Here is a 25,065-nt window from a genome sequence, read left to right as displayed (position 1 = left end):
TTATGAGCCTCCTCTGAAACCTCTCCAACACCGGCACATCTCTTCTATAATGAGGAGCCCAAAATTGTGCACAATACTCAAGGTGAGGCCTAACCAGTGCATTATAAACCCTCAACATCACATCCCTGCTTTTGTATTCTAGACCTCTTGAAATGAATGCTAACTTTGCATTTGCCTTCCTCACCACTGACTCAACCTGCAGGTTAACCTTCAGGATGTTCAGCACAAGGACTCCCATGTCCCTTTGCATCTCAGATTTTTGGATTTTCTCCCTGTTTAAAAAATAGTCTGCACATTTATTTCTACTACCAAAGTGCATGACCATGCATTTTCCAACATTATACTTTATTTGCCACTTTTTTGCCCATTCTACTAATCTGTCTAAGTCCTTCTGCATCCTATCTGCTCCTCCACCAATTTTCATATCATGTGCAAACTTGACAACAGAGCCATCTACTTCATCATCTAAATCATTTATATACAGCATAAAAAGAAGCGGTCCCAACACATATCATAGGTTAGAACAAATGCAGTGAGACAGTTACAGACAGACAGACAGACTTTATTGATCCTGAGGGAAACTGGGTTTCGTTACAGCTGCACCAACCAAGAATAGTGAAGAAATATAGCAATATAAAACCATAAATAATTAACTAATAATAAGTTAATCATGCCAAGTGGAAAAAAGTCCAGGACCAGCCTATTGGCTTAGGGTGTCTGACACTCCGAGGGAGGAGTTGTAAAGTTTGATGACCACAGGTAGGAATGACTTCCTATGATGCTCAGTGTTACATCTTGGTGGAATGAGTCTCTGGCTGAATGTACTCCTGTGCCTAACTAGTACATTATGGAGCGGATGGGAGTGGATGTTAGAGGGGATTAATTGACTTTCTTTGTTACCTGATCAGTGGAGCAGTTAAAATTCATGGGTTTGACAACTCTTTGCTGTTCCAGGGCTGGAAACTTCAGTGTGTCTACATGGTGTGTTTTATCTTGCTGCCGAATTGATCGTTCAATATGATCACTACTACTCTAACAGGCCTCAATTTTTCTTTGCCCAGACACCCATAACCTGGTTGTTACCACTATCATGACTGCAGAAACCAGTGACAGAGGGTCTGAAAAATGCAAATTCCTGCAGGAAGTGATGACACAATTGTGGTAGTGGCAACATGTCAAAAAGCAAAGTTTGTTAATAGGTTCAAATTGCTCCATACTTTTGGTCAAAGATTTGCTTTCCTGCTTCTGTATTTATTATGCTATGCCAGCAATATTCTTAACTCATTATCTTTTGAAACATACAGTAAAAGTATGAAGAGTCTTTGAATCACTTTCCTTCCCATCCAGTTAGTTGTCAAACGCTGGTCCAGTGTACTATCAGAGATGATGGAGTCATTGCAGCATAGGCAAAACTATTCATTCAACAAAACTTTCAACTTTAACAGCAGTACAGTTAATTCAATTTTTTGAGCCTCTTCCCTATGACCCTGCCAAGATACCGAAGTCAATCTATGACTGTCTCAGAGATATGAGATATGAATCTGCTCCTTTTGATCTGTGCAGAATTATGTCAGTCTCAGTGGTCCTGTTACCATCTGTCCTACTGAAATATAGATTATGTATTTCTAAAAGCAGAATAATATCTGATAAAAGGGCAGAGATCTTCAAATGAGGCAAAATACAACAGGAATGTGAATTACCAAACAGTATATTCATATAAATGGACAATATCATATTGAGCAGATGGATATTGCCCTCTAGTGTTTTAGAAATAAAATGCAAGAGACTCTTTCAGAAGGAAAGATACACTTTTGTGGCTGAATTGAATTTTTTTATTGCTACTCTTCATTTTACACTTCCAAGATCTAATTCTATTTTTTATATTTTCTGCTACCATATTACTAACTCTTCACAGTCTTGAAGAATTTCATCACAAATCTTATTAATTATCTCACAAAAGGAGATAACTGCACTCATTCTATTTCTGGCATTCCCACAATTAATGCTCACTTTAAGGACTCTTTATCTTGTTATTTCATACTCGTTATTTATTGCTATTTATTTATATTCACATTTGCTGTTTGTCCATTAATCCTGGTTACAGTTACTGTTCCATAGATTAGCTAAATATGCCCACAGAAAAAAGAATCACAGGGTTGTATGAGGTGACATGTATGTAGTCTGATAATAAATTTTACTTTGAATTAAGAGGTATCTCCTGATGATAGCTATTTCTTTCCTTTAGTTTAAGATAACAATTGAATGCTTCATGTCTTTTTTCATAATGATGGGGCTAATAGTAATTATATACATTCATTTTCTTGGCTTTTACCTGGAGTTCGATGTCAGCAATGAAGATGGATCTTATTTACACTGTTTGCTTCCCAAACTTAGGTAGAATTTGAGCCTAGCTGGGGGTTCAGGACCTGATCTGGATGAGGAAGCCTATACAAAGCAAAGTTTTTTATTTGGGAGGGGTGGGATTTGCTATCAGGTAATCACTAAGCCAGATATTGTACTCTTGGGAAGGATCAATATGCTCCCTGGCCAATGCAAGTCACTATCCTCTTGATTCTTTCATCAAAATAATGGTTGATATTTCAATGACCACAGACTTCTTCTATACTGTTCAGGGAACATTATGTAGACAGCAGAAGGTCTGTTGAGGTCAGTGGCAAATGTATATTATGTATTAAATCTGTTCTTTTCTCTACATGTAACACATAACATGCTGAATATTTTCAGCTTTTCTCTCTCTATCCCAACATCTTGAAGTACTTGTGTGCTGCAATCCCTTAGCAATAGCAGTAAATGCCGGCTCAATGAGCTGCTGAACTCAAATATTAAATGTTTAAAAAACAGTAATTCTGGGAAAAACACTTCCATTATTAATAGTTGCATCTGCTGTGCATGTCAAGAGTCACAAATAAACTCAATTCCATCCTCATCTAAATTCCACAAATAACTTACAGAGCTTGTTGTTAGGTGTCAATCAGAAGCAGGAACGCTAGCTGATCTTCCAATCTCCACTCTGGGCATCATCACACTTCCACTAAAGAAAAGCTGTTCAGAGGGGAAAAGAACAAGGACTCAGTGAAAAATGCCATATGCTGTAACTGAAGCAGCTCTTGCATAGTACATTAAGAAACACATCTGAGGCAAAAACTATTCTACCATAAAGTCACATTGGAAAAATTACTCTGGACAATAAACTCCAGCTTAATTCATTTGCATAGATGCTGCCTGGCATTCTGAGTTCCTCCAGCTTTTTGTGGCTGAAATTCCAGCTGTATCAGTGTTCAACACTCGGCCAAATAAGCAAAGATTCAGAGAAATATAATGCTGTCTTACAAGAGAGTTTTTGAAAAATAAATAAATCAATCCCTTAAGCAGGTTGTTGATATCTGGAAGTCAAATAGGTATATAGATTTAATGCTTTGGTATTGGCCATTATCCAGTTAATGAGAAAGGGGATGATGTGTTACAAAAAAAAGAGTGGTACCACATGGGTAAAGTAACTCCTTGATTAAAGCAGATAAAATACCACATAATGTCTTCATGGGCAATATTCACAGGTAGAACAGAGAGCAACACTGACTGCATGAAGGTTATACCTGTGGAGTAGCAGATGCTCATGCCCTTCTCAGGAACTAGATTTTTGATATTCCTAACAGTGTTGTGGCTTTGAAATGTTGTACTAATATTGTAATAGGACCAGAAAGAGCAATGCAAGGGGTGTTTATCTCCATCAAATTAGACTCAACCTTCTTGGCACCAAGATGTTTTGCGATGACAAACGTTGGGTCCTGAAGAAAGCATTTAGAGAGCTAGGCAGAGTGCTGAGAAGCAGGACTTCCAGGGTAATAACTCCTGGATTGCTACCTGGGCCACACTCCAGTGAGGGTAGAAACAGGATGATTTGGCAGATAAGTGCATGGCTGAGAAGCTGGTGCAGAGTGGGGGGGTGGGGGGTGGAAGGGTTCAGGTTCTTGGATCAGAATCAGGTTTTATTATCACCAGCAGGTGTCATGAAATTTGTTAACAGCAGCAGCAGTTCAATGCAATACATTATATAGAAGAAAAAAACAAAATAAAATAATAATAGATAAGCAAACCAATTACAGTATATGTAAATTAAATAGATTAAAAATCATGCAAAAAACAGAAATAATATATATTACAAAAATGAGGTAGTGCTCAAGGATTCAATGTCTATTTAAGAATCCGATGGCAGAGAGAAAGAAGCTGTTCCTAAATTGCTGAGTGTGTGCCTTCAGGCTTCTGTACCTCCTACCTGATGGTAACAGTGAGAAAAGGGAATGCCCTGGGTGCTGGAGGTTCTTAATAATAGATGGTGCCTTTCTGAGACACCGCTCCATAAAGATGTCCTGGGTACTTTGTAGGCTAGTACCCAAGATGGAGCCTACTAAATTTTTGCAGCTTTTTTCAGTCCTGTGCAGAAGCCCCTCCATACCAGACAGTGATGCAGCCTGTCAGAATACTCTCCACAGTACATTTATAGAAGTTTTTGAGTGTATTTGTTGACATACCAAATCTCTTCAAACTCCTAATGAAGTATAGTCACTGTCTTGCCTACATAATAACTGTATTGATATGTTGCGACCAGGTTAGATCTTCAAAGATCTTGACACCCAGGAACTTGAAACTGCTTATCCACTCCACTTCTGATCCCTCTATGTGGATTGGTATCGCACCCTTCCTAAAATCCACAATCATCTCTTTTGTCTTACTGACATTGAGTGCAAGGTTGTTGCTGCAACACTACTCCAACAGACGACGTATCTCGCTCCTGAAAGCCCTCTCATCTCCATCCAAGATTCTACCTGCAATGCTTGTATTATCAGCAAATATATAGTTGGTATTTGAGCTATGTATTGGGATCTCTTCTCTGGGAGGTATGACCTGTATAAAAGGGACAGGTTGCACCTGAACCCAGGTAAGACCTATATTCTTGCTGGCAGGTTTGTTAGAGCTGTTGGGGAACATGTAAACTAACTTGGCAAGGGGATGGGAACCAGAATGAAGGGACCCAGGATAGGAGGAATGGAAAAAAATCAAAGATAGTGTGCAGAAAGTCAGGAAGGCAGGCAGATGATAGGACAAATTTGCAGCCAGCAGGTTATCAGTGCGTTAGTGATGCACAATCATAAAAGGCAGCAAATACAGTACTCAAAGTGTTATATCTCAACGCATGGAGTATAAGAAATAAGGTGGATGATCTTGTTGCACTTTTACAGATTGCCGGGTATGATGTTGTGACCATCACTGAATTGTGGCTTAAGGATGGTTGTAACTGGGAACTGAATGTCCAGGGTTACACATTGTATCGGAGGGATAGGAAGGTAGGCAGAGGGGTTGGCGTAGCTCTGCTGATAAAGAATGACATCAAATCATTCAAAGGATGTGACATAGGATCAGATGTTGAATGCTTGTGGGTTGAGTTAAGGAACTGCAAGGGTAAAAGTACCCTGTTGGACTTTATATAGAGACCTCCAAACAGCAGCTGGGATGTGGACTACCGATTACAATGAGAAATAAAAAAGATGTGTCGAAAGGGCAAAGTTATAGTCATGGGAACTTTTAACATGCAGGTTGATTGGGAAAATCAGATTGGTAATCAATCTCAGGAGAGTGAATTTGCTGAATGCCTATGAAATGGTTTTTTAGAATAGTTTGTCATTGAGCCTACTAGGGATTCAGCTATATTGGACTGGGTGTTATGTAATGAACCGGAGGTGTCTAGGACACTTAATATAAAGAAACCCTTAGGAAACAGTGATCACAATATGATTGAGTTCAACTTGAAATTTGATAGGGAGTAAGTAAAGTCTGACATAGCAGCATTTCAGTGGAGTAAAAAAAATTACAGTGGTATGAGAGAGGAGTTGGCCAAAGTAAATTGTAAGGAGATGCTAGCAGGGATGACAGTAGAGCAGTAATGGCTTGAGTTTCTGGTAAAAATGAGGAAGGTGCAGGATAGATGTATTACAAAAACAAAGAAATACTCAAATGGCAAAATAGTACAACTGTGGCTGACAAGGGATGTCAAGGCTAATGTATAAGCAAAAAAGAGGGCACACAACAAACCAATAATTAGCAGGAAGATAGAGGATTGGGAAGATTTTAAAAACCTACAGAAATCAACTAAAAGAATCACTGGGGGAATATATGAAATATGAAAGCACACTAGTAAAACACATCAAGGTGAATAGGAAAAGCTTTTTCAAGTGTATAAAAAAATAAAAGAGAGATGAGTGTGGCTTTCGAACCACTAGAAAATGAGGCCAGGGAAATAACAATGGGGGGGGGGGGGGGTGGAAGACAAGGAGATGGCAAGTGAACTAAATGAATATTTTGCATCAGTCTTCACGGTGGAAGATACTAGCAGTATGCCAGGTGTTGAAGGGTGTGAGGAAAGAGAAGTAGGTGCAGTTATGATTATAATTTTGAAAAGCTGAAAGACCTAAAGATACACGTCACCCATACCAGATAAACTGCATCCTAGGGTTCTGAAGAGGTAGTGGTAGAGATTTAGTAACGTCTTTCAAGAATTATTGGACGCTGGCGTGGTTCTGGAGGACGGGAAACCTCAAAATGTCACTCCACTCTTTAAGAAAGTAAATTATAGACCAGTTAGCCTGACCCCAGTGGTTGGGAAGATGTTGGAATCAATTGTTAAGGATGAAATTATGGAGTACTTGGTGACACAGATCAAGATCAAAGTCAACATCATTTCCTTAAGGGAAGATCTTGTCTAATGAACCTGTTGGAATTCTTTGAGGAGATTACAAGTAGCATAGATAAAGGGAATGCAGTGGATGTTGTATATTTGGACTTTCAGAAGGCCTTTGATGAGGTACCACACGAGGCTGCTTACCAAGTTAAGAGCCCATGGTATTACAGGAAAGTAACATGCATGGTTATAGCATTGGCTGACAGGTAGGAGGCAGCAAGTGGGAATAAAAATTATCCTTTTCTGGTTGGCTGCCAGTGACTAGTGATGTTCAGCAGGTCCGGTGTTGGGGCCGCTTCTTTTTTAAGCTGTATATCAATGATTTAGGTGATGGAATCGATGACTTTGTTGCCATATTTGCAGATGATACAAACATTGGTTGAGGGATAGACAGTGTTGTAGAAGGACTTAGAGAGATTGGGAGAATCGACAAGAAAATGGTAAATGAAACACAATATTGTAAACATTGGTAGAAGAAATAAATGTGCAGACTACTTTCTAAATGGGGAGCAAATCCAAACATCTGAGATGCAAAGGGTCTTCGAAGTCCTTTTGCAGGACACCCTAAAGGTTAATTTGCAGGTTGTGTCAGTGATAAGGAAAGCAAATGCAATGTTAGCATTTATTTCAAGAGATCTTGAATATAAGAGCAGGAATGTGATGCTGAGACTTTATAAGGCACTGTTGAGGCCTCAGCTCGAATATTGTGAACAGTTTTAGGCTCCTCATCTAAGAAAAAGTGTACTGGCATTGGAGAGGTTTCAGAGGAGGTTTTACAAGGATGATTCCAGGAATGAAAGGATTATCATATGAGGAACGTTTGATGACTCTGGGCCTGTACTCACTGGAATGTAGGAGGATGAGGGGAGATTTTATTGACACCTTTCAAATGTTGAAAGGCATAGACAGAGTAGATGTGGAAAGGATGTTACCCATGGTGGGGGAGTCTAGGACAAGAGGGCACAGCCTCAGGATAGAGGATCATCCACTTAAAACTGAAATGCAAACAAATTGCTGTGAAGGCCAGGTCATTGGGTGTATTCAAGGGGGAGATTGGTACATTTTTGATTGGCCACGGCATCAAAGGTTACAGGGAGAGGGCTGGGGAGGAGAAAATAAGAGATCAGCCATTGTTGAATGGTGGAGCAGACTTGATGGGCCAAATGGCCTACTTCTGATCCTATGTCTTGTGGTAACAAAAAGGAACTGGCTGCAGTCTAGCAAGCACATCCAGAACATGATCAAGGGTAGCAGAGTAGCTTGCCACTACCTGAGATGTGTGCAAGCTTTATTTCCCCCATCAATGTGGCTATTCAAGTGGCAGATCTCAGGCAGATATCCAAAACTACTTGGGAGAGCACATCCTTAGACTTAGTATAAAGCCGGCTGTTAAATGATTAATTGTCAAGCCCAGAAAGGTGAACATGTTGCAACAAGCAAGATGCTGGAGGAATTCACAGCAGGTCAGGCAGCATCTGTGGAGGGAAATGGACAGTTGCTATTTCAAGTCAAGACCCTTCATCTGCCTTTCATTTAACAAACTGAACTGTGGCTCCCCCTTACCACATTCCGTCTCTGTATTCTCTTAACAGGATAACATCTAATGCCACATTATTACACCTGTGGTCTAGATCAGGGGTTCCCAACCTGATGTTCACAGATCCCTCGGTTAATGGTAGTTCAAGGCTTAAAAAAGGTTGGGATCCCCTGGTCTAGATGAAGTGTCTTGATCTGAAACATGGACTGCCCACTTCCCTCAACTGCCTGACCTGCTGAGTTCCTTCAGCATGCTGTTTGTTGCTCTAGATTCCAGCATCTGCAATCTGTTATGTCTCCAAGGTAAACCAAAATATCTTGGTGGATATTTGCATCTTTGAGAAGGGTGTAGTTATTGACACCACAACATAGCTATAATGGAGAAACAGAGACACAAGTTGCTGGAGCAACTGAACAGCGTCTATAGAGACAAATGGACAGTTGATATTTTGGGTCAAGCCCCCTTCACTAGACTGAAAGAAAGAGATAAGTTGACATGTATAAAAAGGTGGAGAGAAGAGATGGAGCAAGAACTGGCAGGTGATAGATGGATCCAGGCTCAGGTGAATCCAGGCAAAGGAGCTGGGTGGGCTCATTAGGCTGCAAGGGCCTGAAACTGTGCTGTATCAAAAGAAATGTTTAAAAATCGAGAATTTACACTAAATATTAATATTACTAACAATGTCTATGTCCCATAAATAAAAGCAATTTTCCATTGATGCTGCCTGACCTGCTGAGTCCCTCCAACATTGTGTGAATGTGTTGCTAAAAACAATGCTGTTTGTTTTTGAATGCAAAGTGAGTTAAACATTCGTTATAGACCCAGATTGCTTCTCTTCTGTTCTAGTTCCCCATGTTGTGAATGGTATTTATCATCTCAATGATATTCTGTTCTTCTCGAATGTGGATCCCTATTCAGTGGTAGAAACTCCTGTAAAGGGAAGATACAGGAATGGCTCTGTAGCATAAGATAAAAGGACCCTACAGGGCTGGTTGGAACTAGCTCTTCAAAGAGTACTTTTACCAGCTGTTGTACAACAAATGGATTTGGTTGATGGAAATGACGCTACACGGTGTGGATAAGCTTTGGGGAAGGTGCATAAAATTTGTACATTACGTCAGATGCATTATTACAACTACCTTAGACTAATCTTCAGAGGTGGAGAACACAATTCCTTGCATGTGAATTTTGATATATAAAGATTAAAAAGGCCAATCACATTTTTGGTTTCACAAGGATGAAGGACTGCCTGGGCCAATGAAGTAGAGAGGAGTTTATATCTATGGAAGTGAAACCATTTCTATTTAACAATGATGGATAGCCATGTGAAGAAAATGGAAAATCTTTAGTAAAAGTTGGGAATCTGTCATGAAGGAGAATCGATTTAAAACTATTACAATGCAAAGCCAGTCAAAAACATTTGCCTTTAGGTAGGTCCTTGGAATCTGATATGCCTGAACCAGACAGTGTTCAACATCTGGAGGGAAAATTAGAAAGACAGTTAAAGCAGAAGGAAGTGGAAGGCTAGGGTATAGCAAGCCAGTAGGATTCAGCTTCCACTACAAAAGCAACACTGTTGTCATGGAGTAATGCAGCATGGATACAGGCTCTTTGACCCAACTCATCAACACCAGCCACAGTAGTTTCACTTGCACGTTCTTGGTCTGAGCCCCTATAAACCCCTCCTCACCGCATACTTATCAAAACGTCTTTTGAATGTTATTGTACCGTGCCTGCCTCAATCCACTTTCTTTGGCAGCTCATTCTAGATTCACATCCGTAATAGGTGATCAAAATGGCATGCTTTAACTGGTAGTTTATTCAGTTCAAGCAATGATGTATCTACTTCTATATTCTGTGCCTCAGCAATGAAAGTAAAGAATCCAGTATGCCTTCTTAACTACCTCAACTTCCCGTTCTGGTACCTTTCGGTAGCCCCACTTAAACAATCATTGAAAATCAAGCTGTCATCAATAGTTTCTATCCTACTATCCTACAATAATTAAAATACCATTGAATATTTCACAAGCACAAAAAGATGGAAACTTGGCCTCAATGTACCTCGCTATGACGTTGCGCCTTATTGTCTACCTTCTCTGTAACTGTAAATCTGTTGTTATTGTTTTACCCGGTACTACCTCAGTGCAGTTGTAATGAATTGATCTGTATGAACAGCATGCAAAACAACTCTTTCACTGTACCTTTGTACATGTGATAATGATAAACTGATTAAAACCCTCTGCACTTCTATGAATCCTTTTATTTATTAAATACTTTCTTTCTTTCTTTGCCAACTCTAAATGCACTCCCTTACACTTTGCTGAGACCCAATTCCAATTGCCACTGCAGGAGCCATGTATCTATTTTCTGCCTGCATTGTACATTTATTATGGGTTTCAGTAATTTTTCATGAGGGTTGGAGCATGGTAGAAGCAAATGAGTATAGTTACATATTCATGCATTGTCTTAGTTAGCTAGTTTAGTTTAGTTTAGTTAGAAGCAACCAGGGACAGGGATATTTTTTTTCCACTTAATTACGCCAATTTGAACACTTACTGCTCTTAATTCGCACTATCGCCAATTCAGTTTTGTTATTTTTTTATTGCTATAAGATCATACATCTTTGCAGATTTCCGAATGAAGGATCGAACATACTTTTTTTGATTTGGAATTCAGTGATCTGGAAGCTCGTCATACAGTGTCGATCCCCATACTCAGTCTCTCAGCTGTTTTGGCTTGTTTTCAAGCACACTGCACTGCACATTTGAATTGCTCATTGCTATCTTGCAGAAATTTAATCTACAGCTTTCTTTCACTCTATTAACTGTGGGTACAATTTTATATCGTCTATAAACTTCTGAATCAAACTTTTTACATCTATATGTAAATTATTGATATATGTACACAAGAAGCAAGTGACCCAGCAATTAACCTATAGAATCGTACTACAACTAAAACAGTTCCACTCACTAAATCATCCGTTGACCACTCAGCCAATCTTGGCATTGTGGATCTTCAATCAGCCTGCTGTCTCACAGCTCCAGGAACCCAGCTACATTCCAACCTCAGATGCTGTCAGTGACGTTTCCATGTCCTCTCCACATCCAATTATGGGTTTCCCTCTACATGTGCTGGTAGATTGATTGGCTACTGTACATTAACCCTTACTCTGGGCTCATGGAACAAAATTAGATGGGAAACAGATGTGAGGGAATATGCTTCAGGGGTTTAGGGAATCAAGGAGATAAAGAATAGGACATACATGTGATTGCTACCCCCTTCCCCCAGAGCCCACAGTACCGGATGGCCTGAATGACCTATTGCGAATGTTTTAAATATAAGAACATGGCCTTCATTTCTTCATTCCTATGGGCTTTTATTTTTCTGATCAGATCACTATGTGAGATTTGTCATAAGTGTTTTTACAAAATCCACATTGACCTTATTTTTTCTCCACTGATCCTTATAAAAAAATTAAGTTCATCAACTACATCCTTTTCTTAACAATTTCAATAGTAAGACAGAAAATGCTGCTGTGGAATTCTCTGACCCACCTGTATTTTTGTGTTTTTTTTTTAAACATAACTAGAACGCATAACATATTATACTAATGATATAATAAAACTTCTAATAGTTGTCATCATTTAAACAAATGAGCTGTAGTTACACATGCAGCTCAAATATTAATATCAAATAAATTGGAGATGTTAATCAAAGTGACTGTATGCTGCTGCTCTACTTTTTGAATGATACCACAAATGTACCACATTTGTATACAGGAAGGTCATTAAAAACACATGGCCAGGAACTCCAATTTATTACAAAAAAGCATAATTCCTGGGTTATGGCCTTAACTTAGTTCGCATACAATAGCTTTCAGAATTATAACATCATCCACAGGTCGGTCTTCACGATTAGTCTCCACAAATTCAATACGTTTAGCTACTGACAATCCACGGCAGATGCGGCCAAAGATTGTGTGTTTGCCATCCAGCTGTGGTGTAGGTCCTAAGGTTAAAAAAAACTGGCTGCCATTTGTATCTGGACCTGCATTCGCCATGGCGAGGATCCCTGCACCTTTGAGAAAGGGAGGCATGGTAAAGTTAGTTACGGAGTTGCAGAGTAATACAGCACCAAAACAGACCCTTTGGCCCAGAGGCCCATTCCAACCACAGCGTCGGCCATGCTAGATCCATTTGCCCGTTTTCAGCCCAAACCCTCCAAGTCCTTCCACTCCATGTACCTATCCTTATACCCCTTAAATGCTGCAATTGTACCTGCCTCAATCATTTCCTCTGGCAGCTCACTCCAGGTACTCACTACCATCTGTGTAAAGATGATGATTGACGTTACTGCACACAAGGTTGAGATTAAATTGATGCGTATGCAAGATAATACCAATTAACTGAAAGTACTTGATTTTCATTACTTGTTAATTTTTAGCCTTTGCAAATAACAGCTACTCCACTTGAAAGTTAAATTAATTTAGCACAGTTCTCTCAGAAGTAAAAATAGACCAAGTTTAATCATTGCACATTAAATTCACAATGTCACAACAAATACCGTTCACTCATTATCCTTAACTATATTACTTATTAGACTTAGATCCAACACTGAATGTAGAAACTGCAGCCACAGGTCACCAAATCAGAAGGCATTAATATTTAACATTTTAAAATCATAGCAATATAAAACTGCAGATTTTTAAATTATTTTAACCTGCAGGAAAATATCACCAACGTTATTCATGGTTTTCACACATATTTTGTTCCCGAGATTAATTATGGGCAAATTCCAACAACGTGTTTGCTGTCAAATATACTAAACATTGCTCTATTTGGTAACAATGATAATTTTTTTCTTCCTTTTCACCACAAGCTAAAATAATATATCCAAATGCTTCTTAAACTGACTTTACTTCAATTACCTTTTCACAATTTGTTATATTAATTCATCCACTGAATGATATGGTAACTGTCATTGGACAACTGCTTAGTTACACCAGTAGTCAGAGGCATAATGCACTGCAGAACACAAACAGACCAATTGGACCATCTATTGTATGCCAAACTGTTATTCTGTCGAGCCCCAACAACCTGCGCCTGGACCATAGCCTTCCACCATGCACTTATCAATATCAATATGTTGCAATTGAACCCACACTCACCACTTCCACTGGCAGATTGATCTTCCTGCACCACCCTCAGAGTAAAGACATTCCCCCTCAGCTTCCCATTAAATTTTTCACTTTTCACCCTTAACCCATGACCTCTAGATCTAGTCTCACCCAACCTTAGTAGAAAATGTCTGCTTGCACTTACCCTATCTATACCCCTCATGACTTAGCCTCATAACAATTTGTAGACATAAAGTCATATTAGATTAGTTAACAGTATCACATAGATATAATCCTGGGATAATTATAAACACACACACACAATTAACCATCAATAATTGGCACATGGAACACAGTAGAGGTTAAATAATTATGAATTACAAAACAGTGGAATTATTGCAAGTAAGATGCAATACATATTTTCTCATCTAAACATTTATTCCACATTCTTTTGGCATTTACAAAGAATGCTAAAATCAAAGCTAGATTTTGGAGAAAGTGTAATACAAGTAAACAAGTTTCTAAGCATCTGTGATATTTAAGATGACAGAAAGGAATCCTAAAACCACCAATAATATTTTTCCATCTGAAACTTACAACCAACAATTCACAAATTCGTAATATATAGAAGTGTTATTTTTTCCCCAATAAAACAGGCACTGTTGGGATAAATCTTAGTTGATCAGGCAAAATCTATGAAGAGAAGAACAGAACCAATGTTGTCAATGACTTTGCGTATGAATGTCAAATTTACATTGAATACTTCTTCAACAGTTAGACAAAAACATGGCAATGTTCTCCCAAGCCCTCAGGGTTTGATAAGCAAAGGTTGCCTTTGAAAATTCAGAATAGACACGGAATTTACCTGTGAATTTTAGCTCTTTATGCAACTCATCCTCAAAGTGCTTTCCATATATAGATGACCCTCCTCTACCTGGGTACACAAGCAATGAGTTTGTATTAAGTTATGATAGATGCAATTTTGTTCCTTAAAATGCTGCCACATAAAATCAAAATCTAATAATATAACAAATATAACATTCATATTTTAAATTGTATATACTGTATTGGGTAAATGAAGGAGAAACATTTGCAGAAGGATGGAGAAAGGGTAGGCAGTGGGACTGGATGGCTATTTGAAAGAGCACAGAGGCAAAAATGCAATAATTGGCCTTTTACTGTTTTGATTCATTCCATGCTCCTGTCATAGGAGCACTTCATAATATGCTTTCAATGAGTTTGCAATATCAGAATAAAAAAAAGTATATGGAATTAATAGAACTATATTTTTCAGATGAATGCATTAATAGAGCTTAGAACAGGAAAAGTTTACAAACAGTGCTTAAAATTTACAACTATTTCAAGAACTCAGAATGTTTTACTGATAGCTTTAATTGCGGTGCAAAACTGTGGAACAGCCCCCTTGAAACCTGCACAATATATTACATTGCAAGCATCACTTGTTCCATAAACTCACATTGATTTGTATGCCAATCATACTCCTATTAGTTATCAGTTATTTATGTTTGAAACACATTGTGGCTAGTCCACCACCAGCAGCATTCATTAAGATTAATTAAGGATTTGCCCATTTAACAAACTTGAACAAACATACTTTTCCCTCATGTGTATTTGATATGAGGTCAGGAGATATCATAGCAAGTTAGCTCACAACTAACGTTGAAGAAATTAAACACAAAAGAGAAACAATTCCCTGGAGCTTGTAATGTGTATTAGTACATTTGTTCAATAATATGTGCATAGAGAAATTCAAATTCTTTCGTTTTGATTTAATGTGGCACAATCTAAACTGTTACCATAAGCTTTAAATATCATTTTAGTAGGAAAAACTTTTAACATTGAGAACTACATGCAGCAATACTGTAGTGAACTAAAAATGGTGCAAATCAACCTACAGTTTTAATCCTTTTATAATGGCAAGTTTATGTATTCATTTTGAATAATAATAATGTTTATTTACATAATTCCTTTCATACATTAAGATACAGGCTTCAAGTGCTTAACATAGACTGTAAAGATAAATCAATATAGACAATAGACAATAGGTGCATTGACCATTCAGCCCTTCAAGCCTGCACAGACATATATAGTCATAAAAATATGAAACAAAATTAAAAATCTTAAGTAAAGGTGAACATTATATAGAATAAATGTGATTGAATATACAAATTGCATAAATGTAATCAACATCAACAGGCATTAAGTAATCCTGTAAGTAGGCCAAATTAAATAGCAGTTTTTAAAAATGTTTTGAAATGTTCCACAGTACTAGTTTGTATTATCTCTGTCAGTTGAGTATTCCAGATTTTTGGTGCATTAGAGCAAAAGGCTGCATCATCAGTTCTTACATGCTTGGCTCCAAGAACACTAAGCAAGCAAGTATTCATAGATCTAAGATTATGATTAGGGATGTAAGGGGATAGACACTCCAAAACATACAGAGGAGATATTCAGAGCCTTATAAAAAATTAAGAATATTATAAAATTGATCCTAGAGGACTCAGACAGCAAGTATAATGATGCCAAAACCAATGAAATGTGCATAGATTTTCTTTTTTTTAGCTATCTTTTGCCGCATTTTGAAAAAGCTACAGCTGATTTATATATTTCTTAGGCAGTCTAATTGAATAAAAAAATTGTTGCTTTATTTATTGCTTAACTGCAATAAATTTGATTAATTTAGCCTTTTCAGCAAGGACTGTGAATGCAAACTTTTAGATTCAAAAAATACCGTAATAAAATGGCTCAAGTTATATGTACAGCTTGTCTGCTAAATAGGGAATGGGGAGAAAGGAGCAACACAAACAAAATGCTGGAGGAACTCAGCCAGCCAAGTAGCATCTACTGAAAAGAATACAGTCGACATTTCCTCCAGCATTTTGTGTGTGGCTCAGATTTCCAGCATCTGCAGATTTTCTTGTTTGTGAATGGGGAGGAAGGAGATGCTTCTTGAACCACTTTTGGGGAACAGAATATTATGTGTTCACTGAACTGCAATACCAGAGACTAAACTGGCTACATTTGCTTTTCCTAGAGCAAAGAAGGCTGAGAGAGGTTTATAAAGTTGTAAATGTCATTGGTAGGGTAGATAGTCATGAACTTTTTCCTCATTGTAGAGGTATCAAAAAACAAGTGAGCAGTGATTTATGGTGCGACAAAGGAGAAATTAGTTTTAAAAGGGATTTGAGGTGATTTTTTTTTAAAAATGCAGATATCTGGAACTTGCTGCCAGAGGTGATGATGTAGGCTCAAGATTCAAGATTGTTAAGTCATTTTTTCAGTGCCCAAGTGTAAGGAGAACAAAATGATCTTTATTCTGGATCTGATGCAGCATAAAAAAAAACCCAGAATAAGCACAAATATAATAGTAAGCCTATAAAACACAACTGTTGAGTGTGGCTGTATATACAAACGATTAGCTTATAAATATAGACTGGTTATGTACATAAAGCGATGCTGGGTGCAGGAGTATCTTAACGTAATGTGACTAACAAGAAATGATAAAGTGAGAAAGTGACTCCTAGCAAGAGGTACTTTTCTATGAAAACACAGGACAGTGACTGTATCAGTGAAGTTATGAGGCGTGCAGTGCTTAAAGTGGCAGTTCATGGGGGGGGGGGGGAAGAAGGGTGCTAAGGATCAATACATTTAAGGATCTATCAATACATTTAAGAGATCTTCAGACAGTCATTTAAATAGGCAATGTGTGTAAGTATACAGACATAATATGGGCAAAAGGAATTAGTGCATAAGGTCACAGAGGCTGATAAGGTCAAGATGAGTCAAACAGCCCTTTCCTGAACTGTATAGCTCAATCACTCACCTGCAGCAATGAAAATAATTATTCAAAATAGCAAGTTCCAGCAAAATCTTTATGGGCAACAAAATGCACCATCGTAAAATATAACCATAAGAGTTGCTAGCATAAAAAATGAATCAGAATCAGAATCATTTTCAGAATGAGGTTTATTATAACCAGCATGTGCCATGAAATTTATTTCACAACAAGCTTCTGAATTATATTCTGAAGCTTTCGAATTATATAAAATGCTCATTTCTGTTATTTCACAGCAGCTTATTAATTATATTCTGAAATACTCTTGCTCTGCTGATGATGAAAGTTGTACAATTTCTTACCTGTTCCTGTTGGGTCTCCTCCTTGGATCACAAAGCTACTTATCACTCTGTGGAACTTGGTACCATTGTAATAACCCCTTCGAGCCAACTCAGCAAAGTTTCTGCAGGTTTTTGGTGCGTGCTTCCAATATAGTTCTAGTGAAATGTTTCCCATGCTGTTTCAGAATTGAAAATTATAACAAGTTTGAAATAAGAGAGAAAATGACAGAAAGTGCCTGGAAATACTTGACAGGTTAGACAACATTCTGTGCAAGGAGAATTGAGTAAATGTTTCAAGCCATTGCCTGATCTGATGGAGAGTCATCAACCTGAAATGTTAACTTGCTCTCTCTCTCTCTCTCTCCTCAGAATGTTGCATAGCTCCCTCACTTTATTTTTATTTCAAAGGTCCAGCACCTCCAGTTTTTTTTCTTATTCTGAAGTTAAATCAGTCCAAAACGATTTTAAGCAGAAACAATGGTTTTGCTTAAATATCAAAAAGTAGAATGGATTGTATAAAATCACAGCCAATTCACTTGTAATAAGAAATTCACAAACAGTAAATATGTTTTAAACAAATAATTTAATTCCAGAATTAAAGGTCTCTGTTTGAGCTAAAATATATAGGACAACCAGCATGAGTATCACTGGCAAGATCTACAATATCACTTGAAAGGTCTGTATGGCCCTTCTCATTGTCACAAGGTGGCTCTACTAATTCCCATCAGTAAATTTACATTGAGTCAACAGCAGAACGTTCTCTCAGTATGGTCTCTGAACTGGATGAACACCAAACTCAGGAGTGTTTCAGAGACAGATAAATACATGGATATTTCAAGAGGGGAGGAATGTGGTTAACAGGCAGGGAAGAAGGATTAATAGTTTAATTAACTGGTAGGACTCACTGGTTTAATTAGTTTAACACAACATTGTGGGCCAAAGGGCCTATGCTGTGCTATTCCATGTTCTGTTTTATAAGTTATGTTCTAAGTCTCCCTCGGTGTTGTAAGGAAATATGAAAAAGAATGGTAAACAAATTTCAGTACTGACACTGGAATCTGAAACAAAATTAAAAATGCTGAGAGAGCTCAGTCAGTCATCAATCAGCATCAGCGGAAAAGAAATGAGTTAACATTTCAAATCAACCACGCTCTCTCAGAACCTCAGTTGCGGGAATTTTATCAGGTTATTAAACTAGTCCCAAATTCAGTTGAGAAAGGCTGACTGGCGAAGTTCTTCCAACGTCTCTGGTTTTGTAGAAAGGAGAATGGTAATGGGACCAAGAGAGAAACAAACGGGCGACACAAGAGACTGCAGGTGCTGGAATCTAACAATCTGCTGGGGGAACTCAGATGGTCGAGCATCTGTGGTGGCAAGCTGCTGCTGATCTTGTTGGGTTGAACCCCTGGCATCAGGGCTGGATTCAACAGAAACAAAAGAAAACACAGGCAGGAATAGGGAAATCGTTCCCGTTACTAAAGGAAATATCTAAAACAAGATGGTCCAGTTCTAAGACAGAAACTTTTAAAATAAAAACCTATTTTTCAGCCAACTAAAATTGTGGATCATCTGCAAACACATTACAGTGTCAAGCAGCGCGGGGCTGCTGGGGGAAGAGGAAGCGAGCACACGCTGCTCCTTTCCTCGGTTATAACTAAGGATTGCCAGTACAACTGCGAGTTCCGAGCCAAGCGAACTCCTCAAACCCCCCGTACCCCCACCTACGTCGTTTCCAGTGTGACATTTGGGGGTTGCCATGAGTCCGGAGAGATCCCCGACATGCTGACTTCAACTCCGCCGCTCAGTACTTCATACAAAGAGCACCCTCCTTTCGGTGTCACCACAAATACGCCTCGGCCAGCCGGCAAACCCGTACACTAGAGGTCTGATCAGATAGGGCACACACAGACTTTCAAACAAACTCCCCCGGGATCTCAGTGATCCCAAGTGTCCTCCCTTTGCAACAGGTTATGCTCTTGAAATAATGACGATATCTATTTATTCTCTAAATATGTAGGGACGTTTAATTGATAGGAGACGAGAAATCGTCAGCATCATTTCCAGACAAGAAAATGTGCTAACGCACGAGCACCTCTTAAATACAGTCCTGTCTTGAAGGTGAATAGTTTTACCGTATTATTTATCTTCTTCAGTCCATTATATTAAGAAGAAAAAGCAAAACATTGATTTTATTTGTTTAATGTATTAAATGATTAATATGAGTGTGCTTGAGAGAGAACACTAAAATATTTTATAGCTATTCAGATTACCTCAATACAGCTGAGGTGACGATATTGACCTGATTCTCCCTCCAAGGATTTGTCTCAACTGCTGTTTATTTCTAGGAAATCCTTTATTTATTATTTTGTATTTCCAGCATATGCACCTTTTTGCTTCTACCTAAAACACGGTCTTCTTCAGGGAAAAAAAAAGAATGCTTAACCTAGAACTTGTTAAATTTAAGAAGTCCCTCATGCAAATTACCAGGATTTTGGAACGAACGCCAGTTCCCTTCAGGAGGAAAAGTCAGTTATCCAGAGCAACATTCCCATGGTCAGTGTGGTGACTATTTGGAGTTTGCAATAATTATAGCAAATTTTCCCAGGTTTTGCTGATTGGATGGAGATTTTTAAGAAAGGGTTGAGGCAGAAAAGTTGCTTCCTTTTTGTGGGGATGACCAATCTGGGAATGTAGCTGTAAAACAGCTTCTAATCAAAACAAAAGTAAATTTGGGGTAAAATTTTGTACTCTATGCTACTTAGAATATATCTGCTTATACAGTAACTGAATTAATTGCATTAATTGTAATCAGGTAAACACATTATAAGTTTCTATTGATAAGGTTAAATGAAATGGATTGTAAGAGGCCCATATGTAGTCTAAGTGCATGTATGGTATGAAAGGCCAGTTTCCATTATGAAAACAGAAAATGATGGAGATAATCAACAGATCAATATGTGGTGAAAAAAATTGTTCAAATTTAACGATCTTTCAATATCTGCTGTATGTCCTGTGTAACTATATAAAAGTATAAGAGATATCTGCAAACTATGCTTTACAAATATTTAAACGCCTAGGAGTCTTCCTATTCACTTTGGCTTGGTACTAAAATTGACTCTGGTTTGCTGCAGTTCATTAATGTGCACTAAGAGAGAAGCCAATGATTAAGATGGTGTTAGAAATTCTACCTGACTAAGAACCACTTCAAATCCTGATGGAAGGATTAGACTGAAAATATCACTATACTTTTCCAGTACAGATGCAACATAACTCAGTGAGTTCTTCTAGCAGTTTGTTTTTGTGTTCTAAAATAATCCAATCATTCTCCAGTTTTATGTTAATGACCCCCACAGCTTGAAACCTGGGTAAATCCTATAGAATGTACAAGGTTGCAATGCAAGTTGATATGGTGGTTAAGAAGCTGTCTAGTGTATTGGCCTTCATTAGTTGGGAAATTGAGTTCAAAATCTGTGAGATAATGTTGTAGTTCTATAAAACTCTGTTTATAAGACACTTCTGGTCACTTCATTATAAAAAGGATATGGAAGTTTTAGAGAAAGTGCAGAGGATATTTACCAGGATGCTGCCTAGACTAGAGAGCATGTCTTATGAGAATAGGTTTTCAGTTATTCCATGGTACAAGGCAAGGTTGTCCTTTAAGTCCTTTACTATTTGACATTGCTCTAGAACCTTTGGCTATAGCTATTCGTAAATCACCTAATATTTTTGGTATTACTCGTGGGGAGGGGATGTATAAGTTATCATTATATGCTGACGATTTGTTACTATACATATCTGACCCTGAAAGATCTATTCCTGCTATTTTGTCTTTGTTTGCTCAGTTTAGTAACTTTTCTGGTTATAAATTGAATTTTAACAAGAGTGAACTATTTCCATTAAATATGCAAGTTTCAATTTATAAACGTTTACCATTTACCATTTACCGTTTACCATTTATTTTATTTATTTAGGTATTAAAATTACTAAAAAAACACAAAGATTTATTTAAAGCTAACTTTTTACCTTTAATTGGCCAGATTAAGCAACTTGCTACCAGGTGGTCTCCACTATCTTTGTCATTGGTTGGTAGAATTAATGCTATTAAGATGATGGTATTACCCAAATTCTTATATTTATTTCAAGCATTACCAATTTTTATTCCTAAATCTTTTTTTTTGGTATTATTGACTCCAAAATATCTTCTTATCTTTGGCAGAATAAAATTCCTAGACTAGGCAAAAAATATTTACAGAAGCCTAAGAAGGAAGGTGGTTTGGCTTTGCCAAACTTGAGATTTTATTATTGGGCAGTTAATATACATTATTTAATATTTTGGACACAAGAATTGACTACAGCTGCTTGCCCACAATGGGTAAATTTGGAATGTAAATCTGTACAAGACTTTTCATTGTTTTCAATCTTGGAATCTTCACTTCCTTTTTCTTTATCTAAATTGAATAAACAAATAACTAATCCTATAGTCAAATACACATTGCGAATCTGGTTTCAATTTTGTAAATTTTTTGGTTTGAGTAAGTTTATTCTATCATGCCCTATAGTATCTAATTATTTTTTCGGTCTTCCTTTATGGATCAAACTCTTTTTTTATGGAAAACAAAAGGTATAACATGTTTTCGTGATTTGTTTTTAGATGATAGCATTATGTCCTTTGAACAGTTATCTAATAAATATAATTTACCTAAAACTCGTTTTTTTAGATATTTGCAAGTTAGAAATTTTTTGTATAATGAGTTAGTCTTTTCCGAAACTAGATCCATTGGGCATTACAGAAAGAATTTTAGCTCTGAATCCTTGTCAAAAGGGTTTAGTAAAAAAAAGGGTTCATAATATGATTATGAATATACAGCCAGATGTATCAGAAAAAATTAAGAAGGAATGGGAAGAAGAACTTCGTTGTCTTATATCCACTGAGCAATGGGAGAAAATGTTACTATTAGTTAATTTGTCCTCTATTTGTGCTAAACATGCTCTAATACAATTTAAGGTTGTACATAGAGCTCATATGTCTAAGGGTAAACTTGCTCGATTTTATTCTTATGTTAATTCAACCTGTGTCAGATGTCATTTTGATGTTGCCTCATTAACCCATATGGTTTGGACTTGCCCTTGTTTACAAAATTACTGGAAAGATACTTTCAGTATTATTTCAAGAGTTTTGAATACTAGTATCCAACTACATCTTTTACTGCAATATTTGGTTTACCAATGGTGGATAATAGCTGTCTATCCTCTTCATCTCGACGAATGATTGCATTTGTTACACTAATGGCTAGAAGATCTATTCTGTTCAATTGGAAAGAAATTAATCTTCCAACTATATTTCAGTGGTTTTCTCAAACCAGTTCTTGTTTGAGCTTAGAAAAAATTAGAAGTGTTGTTTTTGACCCTTCAGTTAAATTTGAAGAAACTTGGAGACCATTTATTCAACATTTTCATATGAGTTGAATTGTCTTTTCCTAAACCTTACTTATATTATCCTTAATTATTTGGATGGAGGTTCGGAGTTATTGGCACTACTGTATATGTACTTAATACTATTCAATGGCCCATGTTGGTTAGTTTTTTTTTTCTTTTTTTTTTCTCTGGGGTCTTTTTTTTTCTCTTTTTACTTCTTTGTTCATCAATGCTATGAGGTTGGGAGGTTATATATTTTTATTATTATATGAATGTCTATTTAAACTATTAATTATGTACTCTCAAACACTTTGTATTCATGTTTTACTTATGTTTGTTTAAAATTAATAAAAGGATTTAAAAAGAAAGAAAAAGACAGTGAAGAGGACTATCAAAGCTTGCAGCAGGATCTGGAGCAACTAGAAAAATGGGCTAAAAAAACGGCAGTTGGAATTTAATGCAGACAAGCATGAGGAGTTGCACTTTGGGAGGACCAGTCAGTGTAGGTCTTACTCAGTGAGTGGTAGACCACTGAGGAGAGTGGTAGAACTGAGGGACCAGGGAATACAGATCCATAGTTCCTTGAAAGTGGCACCACAGGTAACTAGGGTGGGAAAGAAAGCTTTTGGCACATTGGCCTTCATAAATTAAAGTATTGAGTGCAGGAGTTGGGATGTTATGTGCAGTTGTTTAAGACATTGGTGAGACCTATTTTGGAGTACTGTGTGCAGTTTTGGTCACATTTCTACAGGAAAGATGTAAATAAGTTTGAAAGAATGCAGAGAAAATTTACAAGGATGTTGCCGAAAGTTGAGTTATAGGGAAAGGTTGCATAGGTTAGAACTTTTTTCCCTGGAGCGTAAAAGATTGAGGGGAGATTTGATAGAGGTATACAAAATTATGAGGGGTATAGATAGGGTAAACGCAAGCAGGCTTTTTCCACTGGGGTTCGGTGAGACTACAATCAAAGGCCATGGGTTGAGGGTGAAATGTGAAATGTTTAAACCTGAGGAAGAATTTCTTCCCTCAGAGGATGGTGAGAGTGTGAAATGAGCTGCCAGTGCAATAATGGAAGCAGGTTTGATTTCAACACTTGAGAGGTACATGGATAGGAAGGGTGCAGAGAACTATGGTTCAGGTGCAGGTCAATGGGACAAGGCAAGTTAATGGTTTGGAATTAAGTAGATGGGCTGAAAGGCCTGTTTCTGTGCTGTAGTGGTCTATGATCTCAGGTTCACGAGCACAGTTACTTGTAAGTGTCAACATAAGTAGACAGGGTTGTGATGAAGGCACATTGGTATTAAAAATATTGGTTTATTATAGATATTGGTTTATTACTGTCACATGTACCAAGATAAAGTGAAACGCTTGTCTTGCGTACTCATTATACAGATCAAATCATTACACAGTGCATTGAGCTGGATGTTGGATACCACTGCATTTCTAAATACATTTTATAAGATATTAAATTAATTAATGTAAGACTGAAGTTGTAATTTAATTATTTTTAGTTTTTAACAAATTCATATTTTTCATTTTTTTTACATGTTAATCAAGTCATTCCTCAGCCTCCTTGGTTTTAGGGAAAACATTTGTAGTATATGGTAAATACTAACAGTTTATCATCTTTCTCATTATCATTGGTTAAGTATTAGCACATTACCCATGTGATGTAATCGTGTAAGCATTGATTGGTTTAGCTTATCTAAGGAATTTTCTGTTACCTTGAGTATAAAAGTGATGGATTTTGCAGAGGCATTATTTTATTCTCTTTAATATTTGCCGTGCATTCAGCTTAGCTTTGTTTCTCTGCTCTTCAGTACTTGCATAGCTGTTTGTACTTTAAAATAAATTATCATTAAGAAGACTGCTTGGTATTCTTGACTCCTGGAAGGATCAGAACATAACAGAGATCCAACATAAAAAAAGGTAAAGCAATTAAATGCAGAATAAATGGTAAAAGCTACACTTGCAGTGCAGGTAACAATAATGTGCAAAATCATAACAAGTTTGATTGTGAGGCGAAAAGTCCATTTTTTGTACTCATCTTCATTGTTTGGGACATAGAAAATAAAAATTAAGATGTTACATTGGAACTTTATAAAT

At 37.3% G+C, this 25,065-nt stretch overlaps 1 protein-coding gene and 1 long non-coding RNA gene across 2 annotated transcripts in view; both read right to left on the bottom strand.

The window, feature by feature from the left end:
- The window catches only part of LOC132381290 (uncharacterized), a 58,529-nt gene extending 53,750 nt beyond the window's left edge, over positions 1-4,779 (bottom strand). The window contains exon 1 of the long non-coding RNA XR_009507993.1: positions 2,971-4,779. This is a non-coding gene — a long non-coding RNA (uncharacterized LOC132381290). The remainder of the gene's footprint in view (positions 1-2,970) is intronic.
- A 6,871-nt stretch (positions 4,780-11,650) lies between these two features.
- Positions 11,651-19,391, bottom strand: ppil1 (peptidylprolyl isomerase (cyclophilin)-like 1). Its single transcript, XM_059950403.1, has 4 exons — positions 19,270-19,391; positions 17,566-17,720; positions 14,273-14,341; positions 11,651-12,368 (listed from the first exon to the last, which is right to left on the bottom strand). Exons 1-4 carry the CDS (start codon positions 19,323-19,325, stop codon positions 12,142-12,144), a joined length of 507 nt encoding a protein of 168 aa, XP_059806386.1. The 5' UTR covers positions 19,326-19,391; the 3' UTR covers positions 11,651-12,141.
- Between the last annotated feature and the right edge of the window lie 5,674 nt (positions 19,392-25,065).

This window comes from Hypanus sabinus, chromosome 25, assembly GCF_030144855.1.
Source record: "Hypanus sabinus isolate sHypSab1 chromosome 25, sHypSab1.hap1, whole genome shotgun sequence".
NCBI lineage: Eukaryota > Metazoa > Chordata > Chondrichthyes > Myliobatiformes > Dasyatidae > Hypanus > Hypanus sabinus.
The sequence above is the reverse complement of the archived record's forward strand: the minus strand, read 5'-3'. Positions and strand labels throughout refer to the sequence as shown.